Genomic DNA, 22471 nt, shown 5'->3' on the forward strand with positions numbered 1-22471 from the left:
ATCTTCTCTGATACCAATGTCATAGTAGACTTCAGTGGCAGGAAACAAATAAATGGTGCAGGGATGTGTTATATTGTTGTAAAATAACCGCTCCCATTCTCACTTCTGAGGCATCTGCATCTACCATGAATGGTGGTGCTACAGATCATTTTACCTAAATGTAGCTAAGAAACTATACATTTAATAGTAGATTGCAGATTGAATATAATTGTCTTCATGTTGAAAATGTTCAATGTAAGTGTTTTATTAAGAGGACACTAGAGGGCACTAGATGTCTCCCTCTCTCTCTCTCTCTCTCTCTCTCTCTCTCTCCCTCTCTTTCTCTCTCTCTCTCTCTCCCTCTCTCTCCCTCCCTCCCTCTCTCTCTCCCTCTCTCTCTCTCTCTCCCTCTCTCTCTCTCCCCCTCTCTCTCTCTCTCTCTCTCTCTCCCCCTCTCTCTCTCCCTCCCCCTCTCTCACTCTCTCTCCCCCTCTCTCTCCCTCCCTCTCTCTCTCTCTCTCCCTCTCTCTCTCTCTCTCTCTCTCTCTCTCTCCCCCCCTCTCTCTCTCTCTCTCTCTCTCTCTCAGGTTTGTATTTGGAAGATAAGAAAACCCATCATACAGTAAATTAATTTTCAGATTGATTTCTAAAATAAAACTATCAAAGTTTTTTGCTACAAGCTCAAATCCAACTATTTAAAGCCAGTGCTAGGATTCTCTAATGATTTATATATATATATATATGCAAACATTAAACCATCTTACAGAGAACACAGACAATTATTTGTAATTCAACAAAAATGTCTGATCCATTTTAGGATCATTTTCCTCATGACAAAGTCTTGAATAAATGACATATAATTTAGTCAGAATACAATCTATTTATTTCCTGAGCTTTATGTCCCTTAATTTATTTGTTTTAGTTCAGTTGCTACTTCTGGTGAGAAAAAACATTTATATTTTGGTTTATAAAATGTGTTATCTAGTTCTGTGTCACTTTGATAAAAATATCTCTTTGGTTAACTTGTTTATTCTCCTGACAGTATCAGAACGCCTCAACTGTAACACAATTCAGACGTGAGAGATTCAACATATTCAGAGACATGTAGATTATTATTGTACGCACCTTATGGCCCCCACCAGAAGAATTCAAAAGGACCTAATACCACTTTCTTTGATGTCCTTTATGTGTTTTACTACATAATATCTTGCACTCTGTGTAGTTGCTCAGCAGAAACTATTAAGCCCCCACCTTGCTATATAATCCATCTCTTTCTTACATACCAAACTGAAATACCCATGAGGACATATCAACTGCGAAATGCGTTTGTGCAAATGGCAATAGACTTATTTTGTTATATCAACTAAATACCGCTATATAAATTTCACATAAGTGGGTTGAAAGCAGTGGGCTCTTTCGACAATTTTGGGCTTGTAATCATACCAACTACCAGGAGCGGATCACATGAGAGGTCAAGGAGACCCATTCATCACAACTCCTCATTTGAATTCATCACTTGATGCCATGCTGTAATTGTATTTCAACCACTGTTTTATTATAAATAAACTGTTACCTGAGATAAATAGAAAGGAGTTCTCACCATATTCTGTAATACTATATTTTGATGTACTACATAGGAGCTCGGGCTGTCTATAAATAGCAAAGAATCAGTTTTCCGCAGAACCCCATTTACTCAAGAGAGTGTTTTTTTATTTAAAGTGCTGTTGGTACATCATGCTTTCTCCCAGCCAGGCTTCCTCCAGCCCACACAGCGGGAGAGCTGGGAGACGTGGCGGGGGCCAAAGAGTAAGTTCACTACTCGGACACTATGCTTGCTTGCCGGCCGGCTTCCTCTACATTTCACATTCTCCCACAATGTGTGGATCGGAGACAGACTACCTGGCAGAGAGCACAGCATGCTGGGTAAATGGGGTTCCGTGGAATTAATTGTTTCTATTACAGCATAATACACAAGACAAAATGTAATGGAGAAATATAATGTAATAAGATTATCACATGACATGGTGATGAGTCCTCTTTAAGACCAATTCTGTGGTAGGATAGGCAGCCTATTAGACTGAGACACCTGGGCAGTGCCATTATTATTTTATTTACAATTTAATCTACAGAATGTCTATTTGTTCCCTCTTCTCTTTTAGCATTGGAACAGTGTCAGATGATGGAAGCAGACAGTAAATCCAGGAACACATGCCCTCTACATATTAACATCACATAAAATTTATATATTTTCTATAGTAAATAAACTATAATTCAAAACACTATATTAAAATATTGGCAAAGGTTTAAATTTTATATTTCATCCAATTATTGTTGAGAAACAATAATTTGTCTTTGATTGAATGATATATTCTCCCCCTTCCCCCATGTAAATGGATGTTATAACCTATATTACAGTTGCTCATATACTTCTCGATAAACCTGAGTCATTAAAGAAAGTAAGGCAAAAAAAAGGAATAAATGTTCTCCGGGACAAACCATGTTACAATACCAGGGGTGCAAATTAGTTTATTATTTTGCGCATAAGTTAAATACTAGCTGTTTTTCCATCTAGCATACTTGATAGCTTCTTTTTTACACTGAAATTTAGAGTTGATCCACAACATGCCCTACCCCAACTATAAATCTGTCCCCACATTTTAAATTTACCTCTCCCTCCAATGCAAGATGGTTTTGCCCAGGTGCAGAGTTACTCCTTTTTTATGCTTTGCTCTCCTTAATGACTCAGGCCCCACATGTTTATATTTGGTTATAAGAAAGCCTATCAGATAGTAATTCAATTGGCAGATTGGTTTCTAAAACAAAACAATCAAAGTTTCTTGCTACAAGCGCAGAAGTTTTATACCAGTGTCAGGAATCTCTAATGCTTTTTTTATATGCAAACATTAAATCATCTCACAGGAAACTCAGACAATTATTTGTAATGAAGCAGAAATGGCTCATCCATATAATTTCGTATACAATATATTTATTTCCTTTGTTTCATGTCCTTTAATTTATTTGCTTTAATTGAATTGCTAGTTCTGGTGAAAAAAAAAACATTTATAGTTTGTTTTATAAAATGTGTGATCTAGTTCTGTGTCACATTTAGAAAATATCTCTTTGGTTAACATGTTTATTCTGATTGTATCAGAACGCGTCAACTGTAGCACAATTCAGACGTGAGAGATTCAACAGATGATATGAAGAGACATGCAGATTATTATTATACGCACCTATGGCCCCCACCAGAAGAAATAATGAGGACCTATTACCACTTTCTTTGATGTCCTTTATGTGTTTTACTACATATTACCTTGCGCTCTGTGTAGTTGCTCAGCAGAAACTATTAAGCCCCCACCTTGCTATATAATCCATCTCTTTCTTACATACCAAACTGAAATACCCATGAGTACATATCAACTGCGAAATACGTTGATGCAAATTGCAACAGACTTACTATACATATTAAGATCTTTTAGTCTTTCCGGGTAAGTTTTGTGCTGTAGGCCATGCACCATTTTAGTTGCCCTTCTTTGTATAGTATCTAATGTATTTATATCCTCCTGGAGATATGGCCTCCAGTACTGAACACAGTATTCTAGATGAGGCCGTACCAATGACCTATACAGTGGAATTATTATGTCTTTCTTTCTGCTACTGATTCCTCTCCCTATGTAAACAATTATCTGACTTGCCTTTCTCATTGACTTTCAGTCATAAGCGTATAATAACAGTCTGCATGTCCCTGAATATCACCTGTAGAATCTCTCACTTCTGAATTGTGTTACAGTTGATATTATCAGAAGAATAATCATGTTAACCAAAGAGATACTTTATTGAAGTCACAAAGAAATAGATCACACTTATTATAAACCTAAATATAAATTCTGAGACTAGTTTGTTCCATAGCATTGTGACATTTTATGGCTGCTGTGTGAAGAAGGTGCCCATCTATCCCAGGATTTGTACCCTGATCTTGTGACAATATATCATGTGGCCACCTTATTGGATACACTTTTCTAGCACTAATACGTTTATACTTTTGACCCCAGAACAGCCGGAATTAATTATGGCATGGATTCAACAAGGTTATTATAATATTTCATAGAGATTCAGGATCAGGTTGACACGATAGCATCACACAGGTGTTGCAAATTTGGCGGCTGCACATTCATGCTTCAAATCTCCCGTTCCACTACAACCCAAATTGCTCTTTTGGATTGAGATCTTGTGCATTTGAAGACCATTGCAGTATAGTGAACTCATTGTCATGTTTGTGGAACCAGCATCAGATGACGTGTGCTGTGTGACATGGCGTGCTAAATTCCTGGAAGATAGGTAGACTGTTGCCATAAAGGTATGAACATGATCAGCAGAGATACTCAGGTAGGTTGTGGCACAAACAGTGCTCAATTAGTATTAAGGGGTCTAGTGTGTGCCAAGAAAACATTACTGTCACGGATCTGATGCCAGAACGGTTTAATGAACAGGATCCTGCCGTAGTCTAGATACAACATTCCAGTAAGGCACAGAGTCTAATGAGCAGACGGTATTCACCAGGGATCACCCGCAAGGCGGTTTGGGCTCAGCTGCGTCTTCCTCACAGGTTGCGGCCCTTACTAGGAGTATCTAGGCGGAACTTCTTAGAGGAACAAGCCAGGAGGGTCAGCAATAACAAACATTAGAAGACTGTCAACTCTGCAGACGACTGGCTAACACTGGAATGGCATCAGAAACACTTAGGAGGTGCTTGTTCAGTAGTCAGCAGATTTCCACAGGAACAGAGAAGAAGCGCTGTAGTAGAGTGTCAGCTCTGCAGCAGACAAAACAGTAATAAGGAGCCACATCTAGAATGTAGATAGTAACATAAAGAACAGCACTGAGGTTATTTCAAAAAATATCTTAGAGCTCCCCGGATAACAGAATTATGACAGTTTTATTTTATACTTAGATGTTTAATTTAGATGATTAGACTTATTGTTTTCTGGGAAGCTACATGGTTACCAATATCACTATAATACCAGTGTCACAAGCAGCTAGTTTTGTACGAAGTCAAATAAGAAGAAATTGCTGCACACAAAGAGAGTTACTCAGAGGAGAGAACTAACTGCGTTTTTCAGGGCATGTATAAATGGCCAGTTGTGACTATATACAGGTACACACCCAACTTTAGCACTGAGCAAATTATTTGAGCAAGGTGGATCTTTTGTTTCCTATAGCCTGCCACATGGTGGAGCACCATCCAGATTGTAATGGCTGGGCTCAAATGCCTCAGTCTAACATTGGTAATTATCCGATTCTTGACATGTTATTTGCTGACATACATAAGGTCTCATATGTGTTTTGTACCAAGTATTCTTCCAAGTCTTGTTTCGAAAACCTTTCCTGGTCAATCAATGTGATAAAAAGTAGAACAAATTTAGTAGTTCCAACACTAATTCTTTTAGAAGAGCAATGCAGATTAGTAGATTGCAGTTACAAATAAACTAGAAATAAAATAACAATAGAAAAATCTTCAAAGACTCTAAAGATATAATGGAGGAAAGGTGGGAGCAGCAGCCGCCTTGTTCATCAAATGTAGTACAGTTTGTAACACAGGTTCAACAGAGGCTGGCTAAAGGAGCTCCAGCTGATCAGCAATGTTCAGAGGACGCCCAGCACTAAATAATAAATCTTTGGTTAACCCTTTAGCACATACTGACCTTAATCTCTGCAATCCTCATGTCACAGATAGTTAAATCTCTTATCCTTAATTTTCATCAGGTGTAATCCAAATCAAATATTTAACTTTTATGACTCATTGCATTTGAATTTATAACATTTTTGTTGTCCTTTTGTGGAGAAATGAGCACATAAGTTGCCATTTGCTCCTTACGTTGGAGGTTCAGACACTTTTAGGAAATAGCAGTCTGAGCCCTCACATTCCCCTTCTATCCTTATTTCCTACAATAGAACTTGGCTAGACAGCCACATCTTCTCTTGGCTTTTCATTTGGTTTATGCCTTTGAATGCAACACATAAAGGGCCAAGGGCAGCAGAAAAATTAAAATGTAAATATAAATACATATAAATAATTAAATATAAATAACAACAATTTGGCAAACAAAAAATGGCATATTCACAGTTGTAATGTCTTGAGTATAACAGTTATGGAAAAAAATTAAAGGACACAATGTTTATAAAGTAGATATCAGGTGATTATATAGTTATATATCTGGGCATACAACAGGCTTACCTATCGTAAAATAATTTAGTAAAACTACTATGCTGATTGATAGCGTGTGATTATCCAGTTACTGGGTGACTGAGGCTGCACTTTGAACAAGATGCAGTTGTATAGATTGTATCTGCTATGTGTGAGTATAACTGAAAGTGAAAGAGGACAAATTGCAGAAAACATAATATGTCAGCTATCACATAGAGTATAAAAATATTTAATGACCCGAATACAATGCCAGCTGCAAAATGGGCAAAATTAATTTATTTATAAACATAAAATACAATTTAATGAGCATAAATATATTTAGCGCACCAATCATTCATTAATATATGTAGGAAGTATGTATAATTTTTATTATTATAATTATTATTATTATTATAATTATTATTAGTAGTAGTAGTAGTAGTAGTAGTAGTAGTAGTAGTAGTAGTAGTAGTAGTAGTAGTATCTTTATTTATAAGGCACCACAAGGGATCCACAGCGCCATACAGAGAGTATACAATAAGACTTAACAAAAGACATGGAAATCACAAGATAACAATATAACCAGCACTGAGGAGATAGGAGGGGATAACCTCTCCCTAAAACATGAGGCATGAGAAGAGGGGAAATTAAAGGGAATAAAAGAGCACTAGAATATAAATGTAGTGCAGCACAGCTGTAGTGTGAAAAGCAGCCAGAGGGAAATAGGGAACCCCTATCTCTAAATGAATATAGATATATATAGAGAATACCTCGGCGCTGTGAATGGAAGTATTGATGTTATTTATTGAAAACAACAAAGTTGATGGTTCTGGCCAGAACAATAAAACATGCAAATGGGTTCAATACAATGAACACAGTAGGGACATAGAATCACAGTAATGACACTCTCATGATATGCAGTATGCACAATAACAAGTGATTTCACTATTGTCCACTAGAGCAATATCTGATACACGCAGCTGGGTCATAAAGGAGGCTTGAAAAGTCCTTCAACTATTGTAGACCCTGCGTTGTATTCTGAAATAAATCTAATTTGTAGATGTAACAAGTTCCCCCACAATGGGTAGGTAAAATGTCAATTTGCCCCCGTTTCAGCGAGCAATGCAGAATAACTAAATTCACAAATGTGGCAAAGTTTGTACACTTACAGTTGAAGAGAGACGGTCAGCTTCCAATGCCTCCTGTAAGTATGGAGTCCACCCTGATATGTGTTTGATCGGAGAGAAAGATGATGGGCTGCGTTCCTCTCGCGCGCGCATGCGCAGAATGTAGCTGGCGTCCCAGCTGATAATCTTGAGTGTGCGATTGTACCGATATGCTGCAGCGCTGTTGGAGCGCAAAGTATGGATGTGATGAATGGATCAGTCTGCTCAGATATAGGGGCATATTTAAGAAAGCACGGTAGTGCACTATCGTGCACTTACCGTGGAAATCAGCTCCCGATGTGCCCTCCGCAAATTTATTACAGGTGCATCGCAGCAGATATCATGGATATCTGCTGCTTTGCACTCCTGATCGTTTTTGCGAGCAGTCACCATTCAACAGAATGACGACTGCTCTGGCCGCAACCTAACTGCTGTTTCTGTGCAGGGTTGTACATAAATGGGAGAAATAGTTCAATCCTTATCATTGCGATAAGGATTGAAAACTACTTTTCACTTTATGTGAATATTGATAAATGTGCCCCATAGGTTCTGGTCTGAAAACCGATAGGTCCGAATAATAAAGTGGGTCAGAAGGTGATAGTATATGGATAATCCGACGCGTTTCCCCCGCACTCGGCGGGCTTCATCAGGGAAATGACATGGTGTTTCTATGTATGCCTGAAACAGTGGTAAGGCACCCATCTTGGCCAGTCAAGGAGGAAGTTTTCTTTTGATTGATAGTATCCGTTTGCGTCTGGTTGGAGTACGTTTTCAAAACCATAAAACATTAATTACATTGTGACATGGTACAACTCAAATAAAATCATTATATAGGTGCATTGGATACATAAATCATATTAAATCTAATAAAGACTTTAGAGCATCTCGTGGATAATATATGATATTATCCAATTAGGGTGTCTAAATTCTCACATAAGGGATTAGGAGTGCTTAGTGGATAATATGTAGTAATTATCCAATTGGTGTATCTAACCTTTTCTTATTAGCGCCGGCGCTTATAAAAGCCCATTAAATTGCTAATAAAAGTAAGCACATACATTGTACAGGTTAGATTACTATTACAGATAGTTTTCATCATAAAGTACTATTTGGTGCTTCCTCGGAAAATTGCAGTTATTTGCTTTCATACTCTGCGGAATATGCAAAATAAATATGATTGAAAAAACAAGACCTTCCTGTGTACTCTCATATAGACTAAATATTTAGGGGATCAAGGCAAAAGCTATAATTGTATAGTATTCAATAGATGAAGGACAGTAATAAATGCTAATTGATATTATTAGGGCATGTGGGTGAGTCTGAGAGGCATGAGGGGGCACGCTAGAAGGTCTGTGTGGCATGTTGGGAGGTATAAGTGATATGTGGGTAAAGTGTTGAAGTACACATGTGATCTGTTGGCTTGTGGGAGGCTGAACGCATGTGAGTGCATTTTGGGTCAAGTGTGGGTCTGTGGGAATGTAGTGGAATTTTGGATCAAGTCACGGGCACGTGTGAGGCATTTTGCAATGAGTGAGAGGAATTTCAGGTTGCCCATAGCTGCTGTGGCTTATTATTCAAAATTGTATTATATATTTTTTTCATTTTCACTTCAGTTTGCAATCAACAGGTACAGAGTATATAATACCTGTTTGTTCAAAGTCCATATCAGTGACTCCAGTGACTTCTTCCCTACAGCTGCTCATCACAGAAGTATTTCTGCACTTTGAGAGGTAGAAAACAATGTGAGTTGTTTCAAAAATAAGTCATTTGTGCATGTTTGTTTTTGTATCTACTCCCTGCCTGGGGTGCTGATATTATATTTAAGTGTTGTGGGCTAATGTGTATGACTTAGACTATGTCAGAATACAGGGAGCAGAAGAAACATAAATGCAGGATGTTATATATGTGTTTTTCCCCACAGGCAATAATATTTTCTACTGGAACAATAATGCACCTTCAGGGTCGTAATTCCAAGGTTTGCGTTGCACGAATGTTAGATGCATAAATGGTGATTGATGTAAAGTTAATGTTGTGTAGTTTGCAGGCTTTCATTATACAGACAAGGAAAATCATAAATGTTTTCAGCTTTTGCTACTGTAAACAACTCAATAAAGACTATAACCTACATTCCATGTGCCATCTACCTACATAAACACCTGACTGTTCTCCGCTTGCAGACATTGTATTCAGACATTACAATGAAAGCCCCAGTCTGCTTGATTGAGAACACCCCTGAAGGAAAGCTAGAACCCAACCCTGAAGCAATAGACATCCTCTCCAAGATCAATCAGCCGGTGGTAGTGGTGGCAATAGTCGGCTTGTATCGGACGGGGAAGTCCTACTTGATGAACAAGCTGGCTGGAGAACAGAAAGGTCAGTGGACTGATTAAAGTGCAGGAAGTTATTTAAATGTAGTGTATTGTGTCTATGATTTTCTATATATACAGCAGTGCATTAAAGAGACACTTCTCACCAGTGTAGCATCTTGCATCAATATGTGTGCAAATAATACGCTAGCAAACTGGGAGGACTTGGAACATCAAATTCCACCAGCGAAAAATGCAACATTTTTGGAAGCAAATGCAGTAAAGGGGAATATTGTGTGGAACTTTACTGGAAATTTTACTCAGCTCTACTGCTGACATTTGTGGAATTCCTAAGTGAGATCTGCCAAGTTGAGATACATTTGTTGAGTACAACTTTTAATCAATGACCTTTTCTTACTTAATAGTGGCTGCTAATAAACTTGTGCACACTGAATTATGAAAGACTCTCTGCTGGTTATGAGAATTATCTCTTTAATGGAGAGCATCTGCAATACTGTTGCTGGACTTGGGGAATCAAACATTTGTTTGTATTGTATTGAGGCTACATATGGACAAACAATATCAGAAAAGGAAATTATTTTGTTTGGAACCGTATTACAGACATTTGCTGTCCCAAAACACATTTATTCATCATTTTACCTATGAGGTCAGCTTAGATAAACAGGTATGTGTTGTTTCACATTGGGATAAAGCTGGATCCAACTTTAGTTCCACTAAGGACTTTTCTGTTTGCAGGCTTTAACCTGGGCTACAATGTCCAAGCTGAGACAAAGGGCATCTGGATGTGGTGTGTTCCCCATCCCAAGAAAGTGAATCACACACTGGTTCTGCTGGACACAGAAGGTCTGGGAGATGTGGAGAAGGTGAAGTAGATACTAAAAATTTTCCTATGTAATACAGGGTGAAATATAGGAGTTGCATATAAAATTTCACCTTCGCAAAACAACCCAATCTAGTATGTGACTTTACTAGAGGGGATTGTAAGTTCCGTGTCTATAGGGATATGAACTGGTTTCAGTACTGTATATCTACCATGTCTACTATTGGGGTTTTCCATTTTTAATCATGGAGTCTGTCCATACTTCTGATTAAAGAAAGGCTAAGGGTTGGGGCTTTGGGGTGAATAGAATGGCCAATGTATGTATGTAAGTATGTATGTATGTATGTATGTATGTATTTATTTACGTAAAGATCTATATGGCAAACAAGAAAGCATATACTTACTTGGTAAAATTATAAGTGCAGTCTACACAGTTTGCAAATTCATGGAAGAGGTGAGCGTTTATCTGTGATGCCGGCTGGGAACTTGCAAACATGTCCATATTGCTGGTAGCCGCTAGCAAAATTTATTAACACCAGCCAGGTGTAAGAGTTCAATATACCTCCCAACATTTGAAAACTTGCGACAACTGGTGTGGTGAAGTCAGACAGGGACTGTCCTGCCTAAAAGGAGACATTTGGTTCAATGCATACATTAAAGGGCCTTGTGTAAAGTGCCTTACGGTCTTACCGGATGAGTAATTGTTTTAACAAAAATGTATTCAATGTATGGATGAAGTTATATGTTTATATGCAATATAACTTGTATATAGATATGACTAGTAACACGTGTGTGCACACATGTGCGTGTGTTTGTGTGTGTGCATGCATGCAAAATTTAGAAAAGAAAAATTACTTGTACGTAGCAGGTCTATAAATAATATAGCAAAGTTTCCATAAAAAATTAGTTGTCAAGTATAATTACATTGAATTTATCCAATATTATTGGATATCATCCAATATAAATATATTGGATAATATCAGAACCACATTACAAACAAAGGGGCTCATTACACCAATTTTATTATTTCTTGTTCTCTTACAGGGGGATACAAAAAATGACATCAGGATTTTTTCTCTTGCCGTTCTCTTGAGCAGTGCCTTGGTGTATAATAGCAAGGGCACAATTGATCAGGATGCTCTAAATAGACTAAAGTATCCTTTAAAATGAAAGGAAATAAAACAGAATATACTTCACTGTTCTAATTGTGGAGGTCGGCATATGATCGTATAAATCAGTGTTTAGCATAAAATGATAGAAACAAGTTTCCGGTAGAAGTAGCTGAACTTGAGAAGGTTGAACACCTTTGTCCAACCACGTCTAGTGAGATAGGTACAAACTTTCCCTGTGTGTCCCATCATTACCAGATTCCACCAACTCCCTGGCAGCTTATAGGGGAGAAGAGAGTCATCACCACTGACTGTAAGTGTGTGGAATATTCCAACTCCGACTTTCTATGTAAACAGAGAACATGGCAACTGTCTGGACAAGATTAGATGCTGATCCATTCATCTTATGCCTCATCTTACTTTTGCGTGGGCAGCTATGTAGTGTTAGGTCCAGGGGCCCTTGTTGTCAGAGCTGTGAAACATTCAGCTGTGTGAGTATGGGCCAGTGGCAGAACTGCCATTGGTGCAGCAGGTGTGGTACACTGGGGCCCATGGAGATAATGGGGCCCGCTGCACAAGAAACTAGTGAGCTGTGGGCCCCGGGTCCCTTCTCTATGCTTTCCTGCACTGGGGCCCACAGCTCACTAGTTCTGTCTCTGGTGTGGACAATGGCCAATCAATGGGTTACATGGGGGAAAATTACCTATCTATAAAGAGTACAATCTATTTAAAGAGACATAGAGACATTGAAGTGCGTGTTGCAGCCATCATGACTGTCCTTTAGATAAAGGGTTTCAAACAACAACCCTCATGTACATGAGTACGTATGAATTACAACTCTTAGCCCACATTTAGCAAGAAACACCCAAATCCATTCTGCTCATCCCATCAGAACCATCAGACTTTTGCACACCCCAAAGTTGCTGCTGTTGATGCTGTTTAGTATCTATATTGAGTCTCCAATTCCGCAATTGATATAACAATTCAGCTTTGCAATCAAGATTGGAAACAATCCAAAATTGAGTAAACACAGAAATTTTTTTATTTAATAGAAAGCGACCAGAGTGAAAATTAATAAATAAAAACAGTATGTTTGTTTCTTAACTTACTTGTGCTAGATTTGTGGGGGAACTTACAGAGCTAATCAAGGTGAAATCTAAGGACAATGATGACGAGGAGGCAGAATTCTCTGAGCATTTCCCCATCTTCATCTGGGCGGTGAGGGACTTTACTTTGGGACTAGTGATTGACGGAAACGTGGTCACAGAAGATGATTATCTAGAGAATGCTCTAAAGCTGAAAACCCGTAAGTATTGGAAAAGAAGTAGAAAGATTTACTAAAGTAGTACTCTAACAGATGTGGGGAGGAGATTTAAAAGAAATCAATGAAAACATGCATATAAAGGTATGGGAAGAACCCAACGTTAATATGAAAATAAAATCAAATTATAAATAATTATATTTTTCTTTTCTCTTTTACTTTTACAAAAGCTGAGAAAACATTGAAGAACATGGAGTTTAATAAGCCCAGGCAATGCCTCCGCATGTATTTCAGAAGCCGGAAATGCTTTGTGTTTGATTTGCCATCGGCTGACAAAGAAGTTCTACAGAAGATGGAGGAAGTACCTGAGAGTGACCTTAAACCTGATTTTGTGGCTCAGTCAAAGAAGTTCTGTGACTATATATTCGATAAAGCTGAAGTGAAGCGTGTTATAGGAATACCTGTAGTCACAGGAATCAGTGAGTTGATCTATGTCATTAATATTGTCACACTATAAATTTTGTAAGTGTTCAAATTGTGCAAACCCAAAAAAGCAACCATTCCACACGAGAAATAAATTTTACTGAAAAGCACTGTAATTTGTCAGTGGCTGGCTAATATCACAAATCATCCCATGTTTCAATTCTTTGGACAATTCATGATTTTTGACTTTCAACAAATCTTTTATTAATGTTCAAAAACTAATTTAAAGTCCTAGTTTAACCAGATTGTTAACAATGTAAATTTGGTTAATCTGTTATTATTTATGCTGGTTATTTTATATATGGTTCAATTGTCAAAAAAATTCATCTATAAGACAATTTTGGACAGAAGATACATTTTAAAAATTAGTTGATCAATTGATGTGAAGTCCTAAAATTTTTCAGAATGACCTTCACAAAGTAATTTGGCAACCTTGAGATTTGGCAAATCTTTTTTCCAAAACATTTATCTCATTTCTAATTATTATTTGCTTATTTTATAGCGATCCATAAAAAAAGTTAATAGAGGATCAAGTTTAGAGATTTCTCAACTGTTTGACAAAGTCTTTAAAACATACAATAATATATTACTTTTCTCATTTCGAGGACTGGCTAAATTGGCAGAAACATACACTGAAGCCATAAGCACCACAAATGTCGCCTGCATGGAAGATGTGGTGGTTTCTTTGTCTGAGATAGAAAACAAGGCGGCCGTCCAGGAGGCAATACTGTACTATGAGAACAAGATGATGGCAAACGTTGTGTTCCCCACCGAGACACTTGACCAGTTTCTGAATCTGAGTAGACAATGTGAGAATGAAGCTCTTGAGATTTTCATGAACAAATCCTTCAAGGACAAAGATCACAAATTCCAAAGACAATTTATAGTGAGTTACTCGTCCAAACATAAAATATATGAGGGAGAAGAAATGTCAATGACCTTGAGGTGATCAACTCATGGTTTCTGCAGATATTAATTTCAGCTTGTTTTCCATATATTAAGGTCACCTGAGTAAAAGATATACAGTAGGCTTCAACTATAAAGGGGTGGGGACATAGCGATAATAGACAGTGACATTTTTACTTTTGCCAGCAAGAACAATGCATAAAGTTATGCAAATCATCATGTTCTCCTAGATGACTGTACAGTATATGAACATATATGTCTGGTGTCTGGTATTGAAATAGACCCAGCTGAGTAAAATAACGGACGCTAAACCTCCACATTGTTTCCACTTCATGAATAGCTCCATTTTAGTGTTTCCAATAAGGATTAATTGAAATTCAAGTGACTATTAATTACTAGAAGGAGACAGTAGTTCAATATTCCAATGTTACACCCAAGGAATAAAGATACAACATGCAGTTGAGTCTCTTTTATTTCCTTTATCAGGAACTTGTACAACAGAAAAAGGAAGATTTCTGCGAGATGAATGAGACAAAGTCTTGGGAATGTTGTGAGAACCTTATTGAGAAGCTTTCTGCAGAGTTTGAGAAAGCTTTGTCTGAAGGAACGTACAGCGTTCTTGGTGGACATAAAAAGTTCAAGCAAGACTTGAAAGCAATAAAGGAACAATACAATATGGAAACAGGAAAAGGTGTACAGGTATGTGGGTGTGGCTTACTATTTGACCTATTAGATGACAATTAATTTTATCATCATAAACTCTATTTTGTTGATTGATTTAAAGGGGAAGTGCTTATGGTGGTCCAGTCTTTGTGACTCCTCTGCTGGAGCTGTGTTATGTTTAATAGCCATTGAACAAAAGATAATGAGTTCAAAGAGTACTTTATAAAGGATCATTGACTAGAGATGGGCGAATTGTTTAGACAGTCTCATAAATTTGGCTAAAGTATTTAAATTTGACTTTGGTCACTTAGTTTAAGAATCACCTTAAGATTATCATAAGAATATCGCCCACCAGTAAAAAAGCATCAAGAAACGTCACATATCTATCGCGCTATGAAAACAGTTAACAGTACCTTGGACAATCGGCTGCTTTGCTGCATAGTTGTGTAATGTTTGTAACAATCCACATTGGGAAAACATGCCACCCATCTACAGTATTGTGCAAGACTTTCACGTGGACCGTAAACACTTATGTATTTTATGGAACGTTCATTATCATCATCATCACCATCATCATCTATTTATATAGCGGCATTAATGCTGAAGCGCTGTACAAATAACTCACTCACATCAGTCCCTGCCCCACTAGAGCTTACAGTCTAAATTCTCTAATATACACACAGACAGAACTAGAGAAACTAAGGGCAATTTAATAACAGTCAGTTAATCTACCAGTATGTTTAGAAAGTGTGGGAGGAAACCGGAGCACCCAGAGGAAACCCACGCAGACACGGGGAGAACATACAAACCCTACACAAATAATGTTACAATCTCAACAATATTTTGTCTGTATATAGCCATATATAGCAATATAGGTGGCAAAGAATACAGTGTAGCATGTGTGTGGTAGAAAGAGCAGTATTTTGAATTTGTTATATGTTTATATCCCATTTTAATTGCTCTAATAGAGCCAAAATTAAATTGTATCCATTTTACAAAATTCCATTACTCTTAATGTTTTGTCATTGCCAAAATTGTGTCATATATTGATAATATCAATTCATACATGTCACTGTAATAACATTTTAAAACCCATTTTATTATTCATTATCAATGGTCCATATTTTAAAACAGTCTGTTACAAGCTAACATTTTTTTCTGTATTTGTTGTTAACAATCTAGATTTAAAGATACACAGGCAAGCCATTGTGATATCAACAGGTCTATTTCGTAAATCAGAATGACTGCCAAAGAACACATTAGTCAGTCTGACATTACAAACCCTTTTTCATTATGAAAATACAATATCCAGTTGATGCCTGTTTATTTAGTCAGTTACTCTCAGGGACCTGCTTCTGCTCCACACAATTGTAAAATGTTTTGAGAGGAAATCCTGTAATAAAACTGGATTGGAAAATCTCTAAACCACTGGTATAAAATGCAGTGAGCGAAGTTTATCTGAAATTGCAAATTGGAGGCCTGAATCATTAAGGAGAGCAAAGCAAAAAAAAAAAAAGAAAAAAGAGTCAATTTGCTATGGACAAAACATGTTACAATACAAGGGGTGCAAATAAGTTTATTATTTTGCACATAAGAAAAATACTGGATGCTTTTTCTTCTAGCGCACAAACAGTGTAGCATTTTTACACTGAAATTTAAAATTAATCTAAGACATTCCCTGGCCCAACTATAAATCTATCCCCACATTTTAATTTTTCCTCCTTTTCCAATGCAACATGGTTTTGCTAAGGTGTAAAGTTACTCCTTTTTGTGTTTTGCTCTCCTTAAGTACTCAGGCCCTTATAAGTCTTGATACGGGCAGATAGGCACAAATAGAAATTCTAGTGTTCCTTACATCTCATGTTTCAGATCATACTCAAAACACCTTCAGAAGAGGATTTCAGGGTTAGAGTGTGCTGACTTTCTAGGGACCAGTGTCCACTTCTGTTGTTGTGTAGTTAGGGCAGGATGGCAGACTGAGGGGTCTCCTTCTAAAGGTCAATTTGCAGAAATAGTGATAAAAGTTGCTGTTTTGTACATTCATATTTCCTAATCACTAAATCTGTTGACATAAAAAATGACTGACACCACTGATTATTCAGTAAAACCTAGAGAACAAGTAAGTCTATGAAAGATCTTTTTATTAAATTGATCCTGTAGATCACTCCAAAAAGTTTCCACTAGTTTCATATACTAGAGTTCAAAATTAAGAGACATAATAATAATAATAATAATAATAATGATAATAAAAATTACATGTTAGGGCCACCACTTCAGTGGTGTTTCCCCATGTGCACTATTAAACCCAATGACATAAATTTGAAAACCTCCATAGAATTATTAGACATTGAACATCATGCTGGAGGTGTCAGGTCTATTTTAAATCATTATGTGTGTCCATGTGTCATGTTTGTTAGATTTACCCACAACAGTAGCGATTCTGAAGTCTTTAAGTAATTAATTAATTTGTTATCACTTTGACTATGCTCAGTGTTTAAAGCTTACAACTATTCAATTAATGCCATTGTAATTTCAATATTCAGTATAAGCACACAATGTTAACAAATTAATTAACTGTTCAATTAAAGACTTCTGAATATGAAATTATGTGATAAAAAGACTAAACACTGCTGATGACTCCAGGCATGCGGAAACAAACTAAAAATGCAGGATCATTTGGTATAGATACATATCCAGTATGGTGCCCAGATGACTGACTGTTCTATAACTAGTTTGTTTGTATAGTAATGGAAAACTCCTTAGATGGACATTTTCCCATTCATTTCAATACATAAACTCATCTCAGTGGGTTTTACATGTGAAGCACACACGGCTGAAACCCCATTGAAATAATTGGGAACATTGAAATGAAAGGGGAAAGCTCAGAGATATTTAAACATCGCTGGTGAATCAATGGAGGATGCTAAGATCACTTCTTCATAGAGAAGAGAGTAGAGACAAATATTTCCTGGTGATTTCTAGTAATTTTGTTCAATGTAATAAAAGTTGGAATATTGAGCTTCAGTCGACACCCTCTGAGAGTTAGATAGTGGGAGAAGCAGGTTTCCCAGAAACCCACTGTAGTGTTATTAAGCTCTTCAACAGAACACAGCTCAAGCTAATGGAATATACATATGAATGCTCCACTAAAGGAAACCAATACTCTATTTTACATTATATTCACTAACCCTTTGATGTTCTGCAGGCGGAAGCAGTACTGAAGCATTACCTTATGTCCAAAAAACCCATTGATATCACCCTTCTGAAAAGTGATGAAGCTCTGACTGAGATAGAGAAGGAAAATGAAGGTGAACGATTATTGTTGTTACATGTTAAGTGTCCTTTTGCCTCACAACACATTGAATTCCATCACACCATAATTTTTTGTTCAACCAGTATTGTGAGTAATTGTACTAAAAAATAACATGTAAGCTTTTACAAAAAGTCATTTTTTGGGAAATTTCGTTAACCCCCACAATGGAACTAAAAAATACTTACTGTGATCAGGCAACATCGTCATCTCTATATACCCCAACAAAGAGCACAGATATGGTTTATAACAAGACAGTGTACTTATATAAACAAATGCATAAATTAAATTAAATTAGTAAAGAAAATAAAGCAAAGAGAAAGAATTGGTTAGATGCAAATAGAGTACTAAGTTTATGTTCATTTGTGTATATAATATGACCTAATTGCAGTTGTTACCATTCAGTACACTTTTATGTAGTCAATAATAAGACATATGTAATAAAAATATATTGCTAAAATCTGATAAAAACAATATTCTGCAAACATGCAGCTGAGCTGCTTTCAATGTTTATAGCCCTGATGGTGGAGTATGTGGGGGATGTACTGAACGCATGGAGTAGCAGGTACTGTATATGTAACATCTTTATCTCTGTCTCAGAACATTATTAAAATAGCAGAGTATGCTCCAGTGTACACTCCTAGGTCTGTGACCAGGCTATAACCAGAAACCTAAGAGAGGGTGAGATTATAGATCAGTGATGGGTAAGCTGATATACTTCAAGGGCTGCATATAACCTTAATTATAATATATAATATACTATATATATATATAATACAAGTTAACCCATGCATGATACTCATGCATTCTAGTCAAATCAAGCTACTTAAGGTGTTAAAAAGGTTCTTGTCATCTTCATCGCCATACACGCACGCCGCTAGGCTTTTATATATTAGATAATGCTAAGAATTTAGTAGGTCAGTGTAGTATATAACTCCGCCCAGCAGGTGGCGCTGCAGCTTGAGCACTCTGTCACCCGGTAGTTTTTTCCACACACACACACTAACACAGCATGTGTGTTGATGAAAATGAGTTTGAGCCCTCAACTCGTAAATTTAGCCTTAACTACCCCTCCCAAGGGGGGAAGGGGGGATGATGGAAGTTAACTGACTTCACTATTATAATTTTTTTGTCAAATAATGTCAGTATACCAAATTTCAGGTCAATTGGATGAGCCCTTTCTGAGAAAATAGTTTTTTCCACACACACACACTAACACACGCCGCTAGGCTTTTATATATTACATAATGCTAAGAATTTAGTAGGTCAGTGTAGTATATAACTCCGCCCAGCAGGTGGCACTGCAGCTTGAGCACTCTGTTAGTTTTTTCCACACACACACACACACACACACACACTAAAACACGCCGCTAGGCTTTTATATATTAGATAATATTATGAAGGTTCAACATTGGCCTGAATGTCAAAAATAAAGTTAAACAATACATTTAATCAAAGAAAGAGACACCTATTTGTGATAACATATATATATATATATATATATATATATATATATATATATATATATATATATATAAAAAAAAAACACTAATCCCTAATGGTGCTCAGGTGAGAAATAACAGTAATAAATTTCAAATTTCTTATATTTGAAAAAATCAGCTGTTAATATAGAGACTGCATCCACTAAACAGATACAAAATATAAAGAATTACAATAGACAGCAACAAATTTCTATAAAAATGACTAATACAACCAGTATCTGTGAGACACAAAAGATACACTTTGCTAAGATTCATACATACAGTATACGAATAACATATTGGTCATAAAACACTGCAGATGAAATGTTACAGATGACAGGGAACAGATCACCCACTATCATTGATTACCTTAAACAGGGGAAAAATAAACAATCAGACAAAACCAAAATAAAAAAAGTTAAAAAAAACATTTGAGGATTAAATGGTTAAATTAAATCCCCATTAAAAATATTTAATTTCATATCCACAAATTGTCATTGAGATGATTTACTCATATTTGTATTATTTTTCTACCTCTTTCAGCTGAAAACAAGATATAGAATTATCTACCTCAATGCAGCTCTGAGGGGAAAATTCAATTAGCTGCGTTACTTGAAAAAGTAACGCGGCTTGTGCACTATTACCATTATTACGGTAATAGTGTGCGTAATTACCGTTATTACGGTACTTTCTGCTCAAGCTGAAAAATGGGTTAGAATAACCGTAATAATGGTAATAGTTTTAACGCTGCTTTACTTTTTGCAAGTAACGTGGCTAATTGAATTCCCCCCTGAGAGTTAATTGTTTATCAGAGAACCACAACGTTGTTGCAGTACTGTGAAAAGTTACAATAGTCCTGGATACCTGCCAAGTTATATTGTAATATATGGGGGATGGAGAGGGAGTCTGAGCTCAGACTCCTATCTATTAAATGTGAATTAATAAATGTCAGATGAACTGTAATGGTCACAACACACTATTTAGAACACACTTTATATACCAGAAGACAGGATTAAGTTACTAACAATTATTTAACTTCTCAATTGAGGGATCTTACATTTCTATAACAAATGGGTGTAAAATCTCCTTTTAAATATAGCAAAAGGTAGATTATTAGCTGTATTTATATTACAAAATATTGTATGCAGTACTTGAGGAAGTAAATAAATGATAAATTGGGACAATTTTAATTTAGGACTTGTACTTTTTCTGTCAGAGAAAAAAGCGATTCAGAAAAATAAGGAGTTGGAAAGTCAAATGCTCAAACTGGAACAATATCAGAGCAAACAAAAGATGGCCGATCAGGTGACAACTATGGAGGAGAACTGGAAACAGTTAGAAGAGAAAATGTCTGAAGAGAGAAGATTGATGAAGCATCAAATAGAGCGAGTCATCGAGGAGAAGAACAGGGTAAATACTTTAATTCAATCAATTTACCTCACTCAGAAGCTACATGTCATTTATGAACTTCGAAACTGGAAAACTGAAATGCAAACGCTCACATGCTTAATTTTGCACATTAGCATCTGGTTTTACAGGTTGGTGAATGGATTTATGGGTAGTGACAGGGGTGTGTGCACGGTGCCAAGGTTTGCAGCAGGAGACAGAGGAGTTGTGTGGATGAGGGACTAAGTGTCGATCAGGCCTAGTGGAGAAGGCAGATAAACAGGGGTGCGTCCTGCTTTGTGGGAGAATGCACAACCCTCTTCTCCTCCCCAAAAAGGACTTGATCCTTCCACCACCTCTGAAATCCCAGAGATCGCAACTTACTCTACAGTTTTCATAAGATGCATTTCACATCTTTCAGTTACAGGTCTTTAGGAAGTAGATATTTAGGGACACTACAACCAATGTAATAATGATCTTTAAACATAAAAGTAAACAAATGCAATAACTTTAGTCCTGATGTTTCCCTCTGTCATGATGAATTTAAGACATACATGAATATAACTTTTAGGAAGGAAAATTAATAATGTGGGTGTTCTTATAATCATCGTAGGTTGGACTTTCTTGTGGCGATTTATTGTTTCCATTATGTGTAATTTTCAAAGTACCTACAAACCCACAAATATAGGCCCAGATTAAAATCATCAGAGAAGAATTGACGATGCATCTATCAGACAATTAGTATCACATACATAGACAGAGACACAGTACAGACCATTACTCTCGTCAGAGCACAACAACAAATGCTTATCTTTGTGCAGTCATAACATATTATTACAACAGTTATTTCATGTTCTATTCTTTTCCTGTCATATATGTAATGAGTCTTACTGTATACTCAGGAAATGAACACATACCAGAATCAGGGATCTCTACAAGCCAATATGTACCATGCACAGATAGAAGACCTACAGAACAAGAAAGTGGAGCTGAATGAACCGGCCTGGTATAAGCCTATTTGGAATGGATTCACACAGGTTATGGGCGCTGTTGCTCCCGCTGTGATTTCCATACTGTTACAAAAAAAGTTTTTTCCATTATGAATACGGATCCTGAACAAATATTAGTATATAATTATTGGATGATATGCAGACTTTGTATTTAATCCATAAGTTTTGCTGACATACAGTATCACCATGATTATTCATAAAACGAAACGCTGTTTTTTTAAAAAAAAATCCTATGCTCCAATTAAAAAATAAAGTGATTTATTAATTATTTTATTACCTTTTGCAGCTTTTTATGGTGTAAACATAAGTAAATATTAAAGTTAGTTAAAATGTATCTGTGTGTGAGCTGGTGAATAGAATCAACCTTCATGAAGTAAGTTTGAAAA

At 36.6% G+C, this 22471-nt stretch overlaps 1 protein-coding gene across 1 annotated transcript; it reads left to right on the forward strand.

Moving 5' to 3' along the window:
* The first annotated feature begins 9497 nt into the window (after positions 1 to 9497).
* LOC142098592 (guanylate-binding protein 7-like) lies at positions 9498 to 22201 on the forward strand. Its single transcript, XM_075181425.1, has 10 exons — positions 9498 to 9702; positions 10392 to 10519; positions 11521 to 11630; positions 12704 to 12891; positions 13077 to 13325; positions 13935 to 14215; positions 14722 to 14934; positions 18104 to 18206; positions 20906 to 21099; positions 21978 to 22201. Exons 1-10 carry the CDS (start codon positions 9528 to 9530, stop codon positions 22176 to 22178), a joined length of 1842 nt encoding a protein of 613 aa, XP_075037526.1. The 5' UTR covers positions 9498 to 9527; the 3' UTR covers positions 22179 to 22201.
* The last annotated feature ends 270 nt before the right edge of the window (positions 22202 to 22471 follow it).

This window comes from Mixophyes fleayi, chromosome 7 (genome assembly GCF_038048845.1).
Source record: "Mixophyes fleayi isolate aMixFle1 chromosome 7, aMixFle1.hap1, whole genome shotgun sequence".
Lineage (NCBI taxonomy): Eukaryota > Metazoa > Chordata > Amphibia > Anura > Limnodynastidae > Mixophyes > Mixophyes fleayi.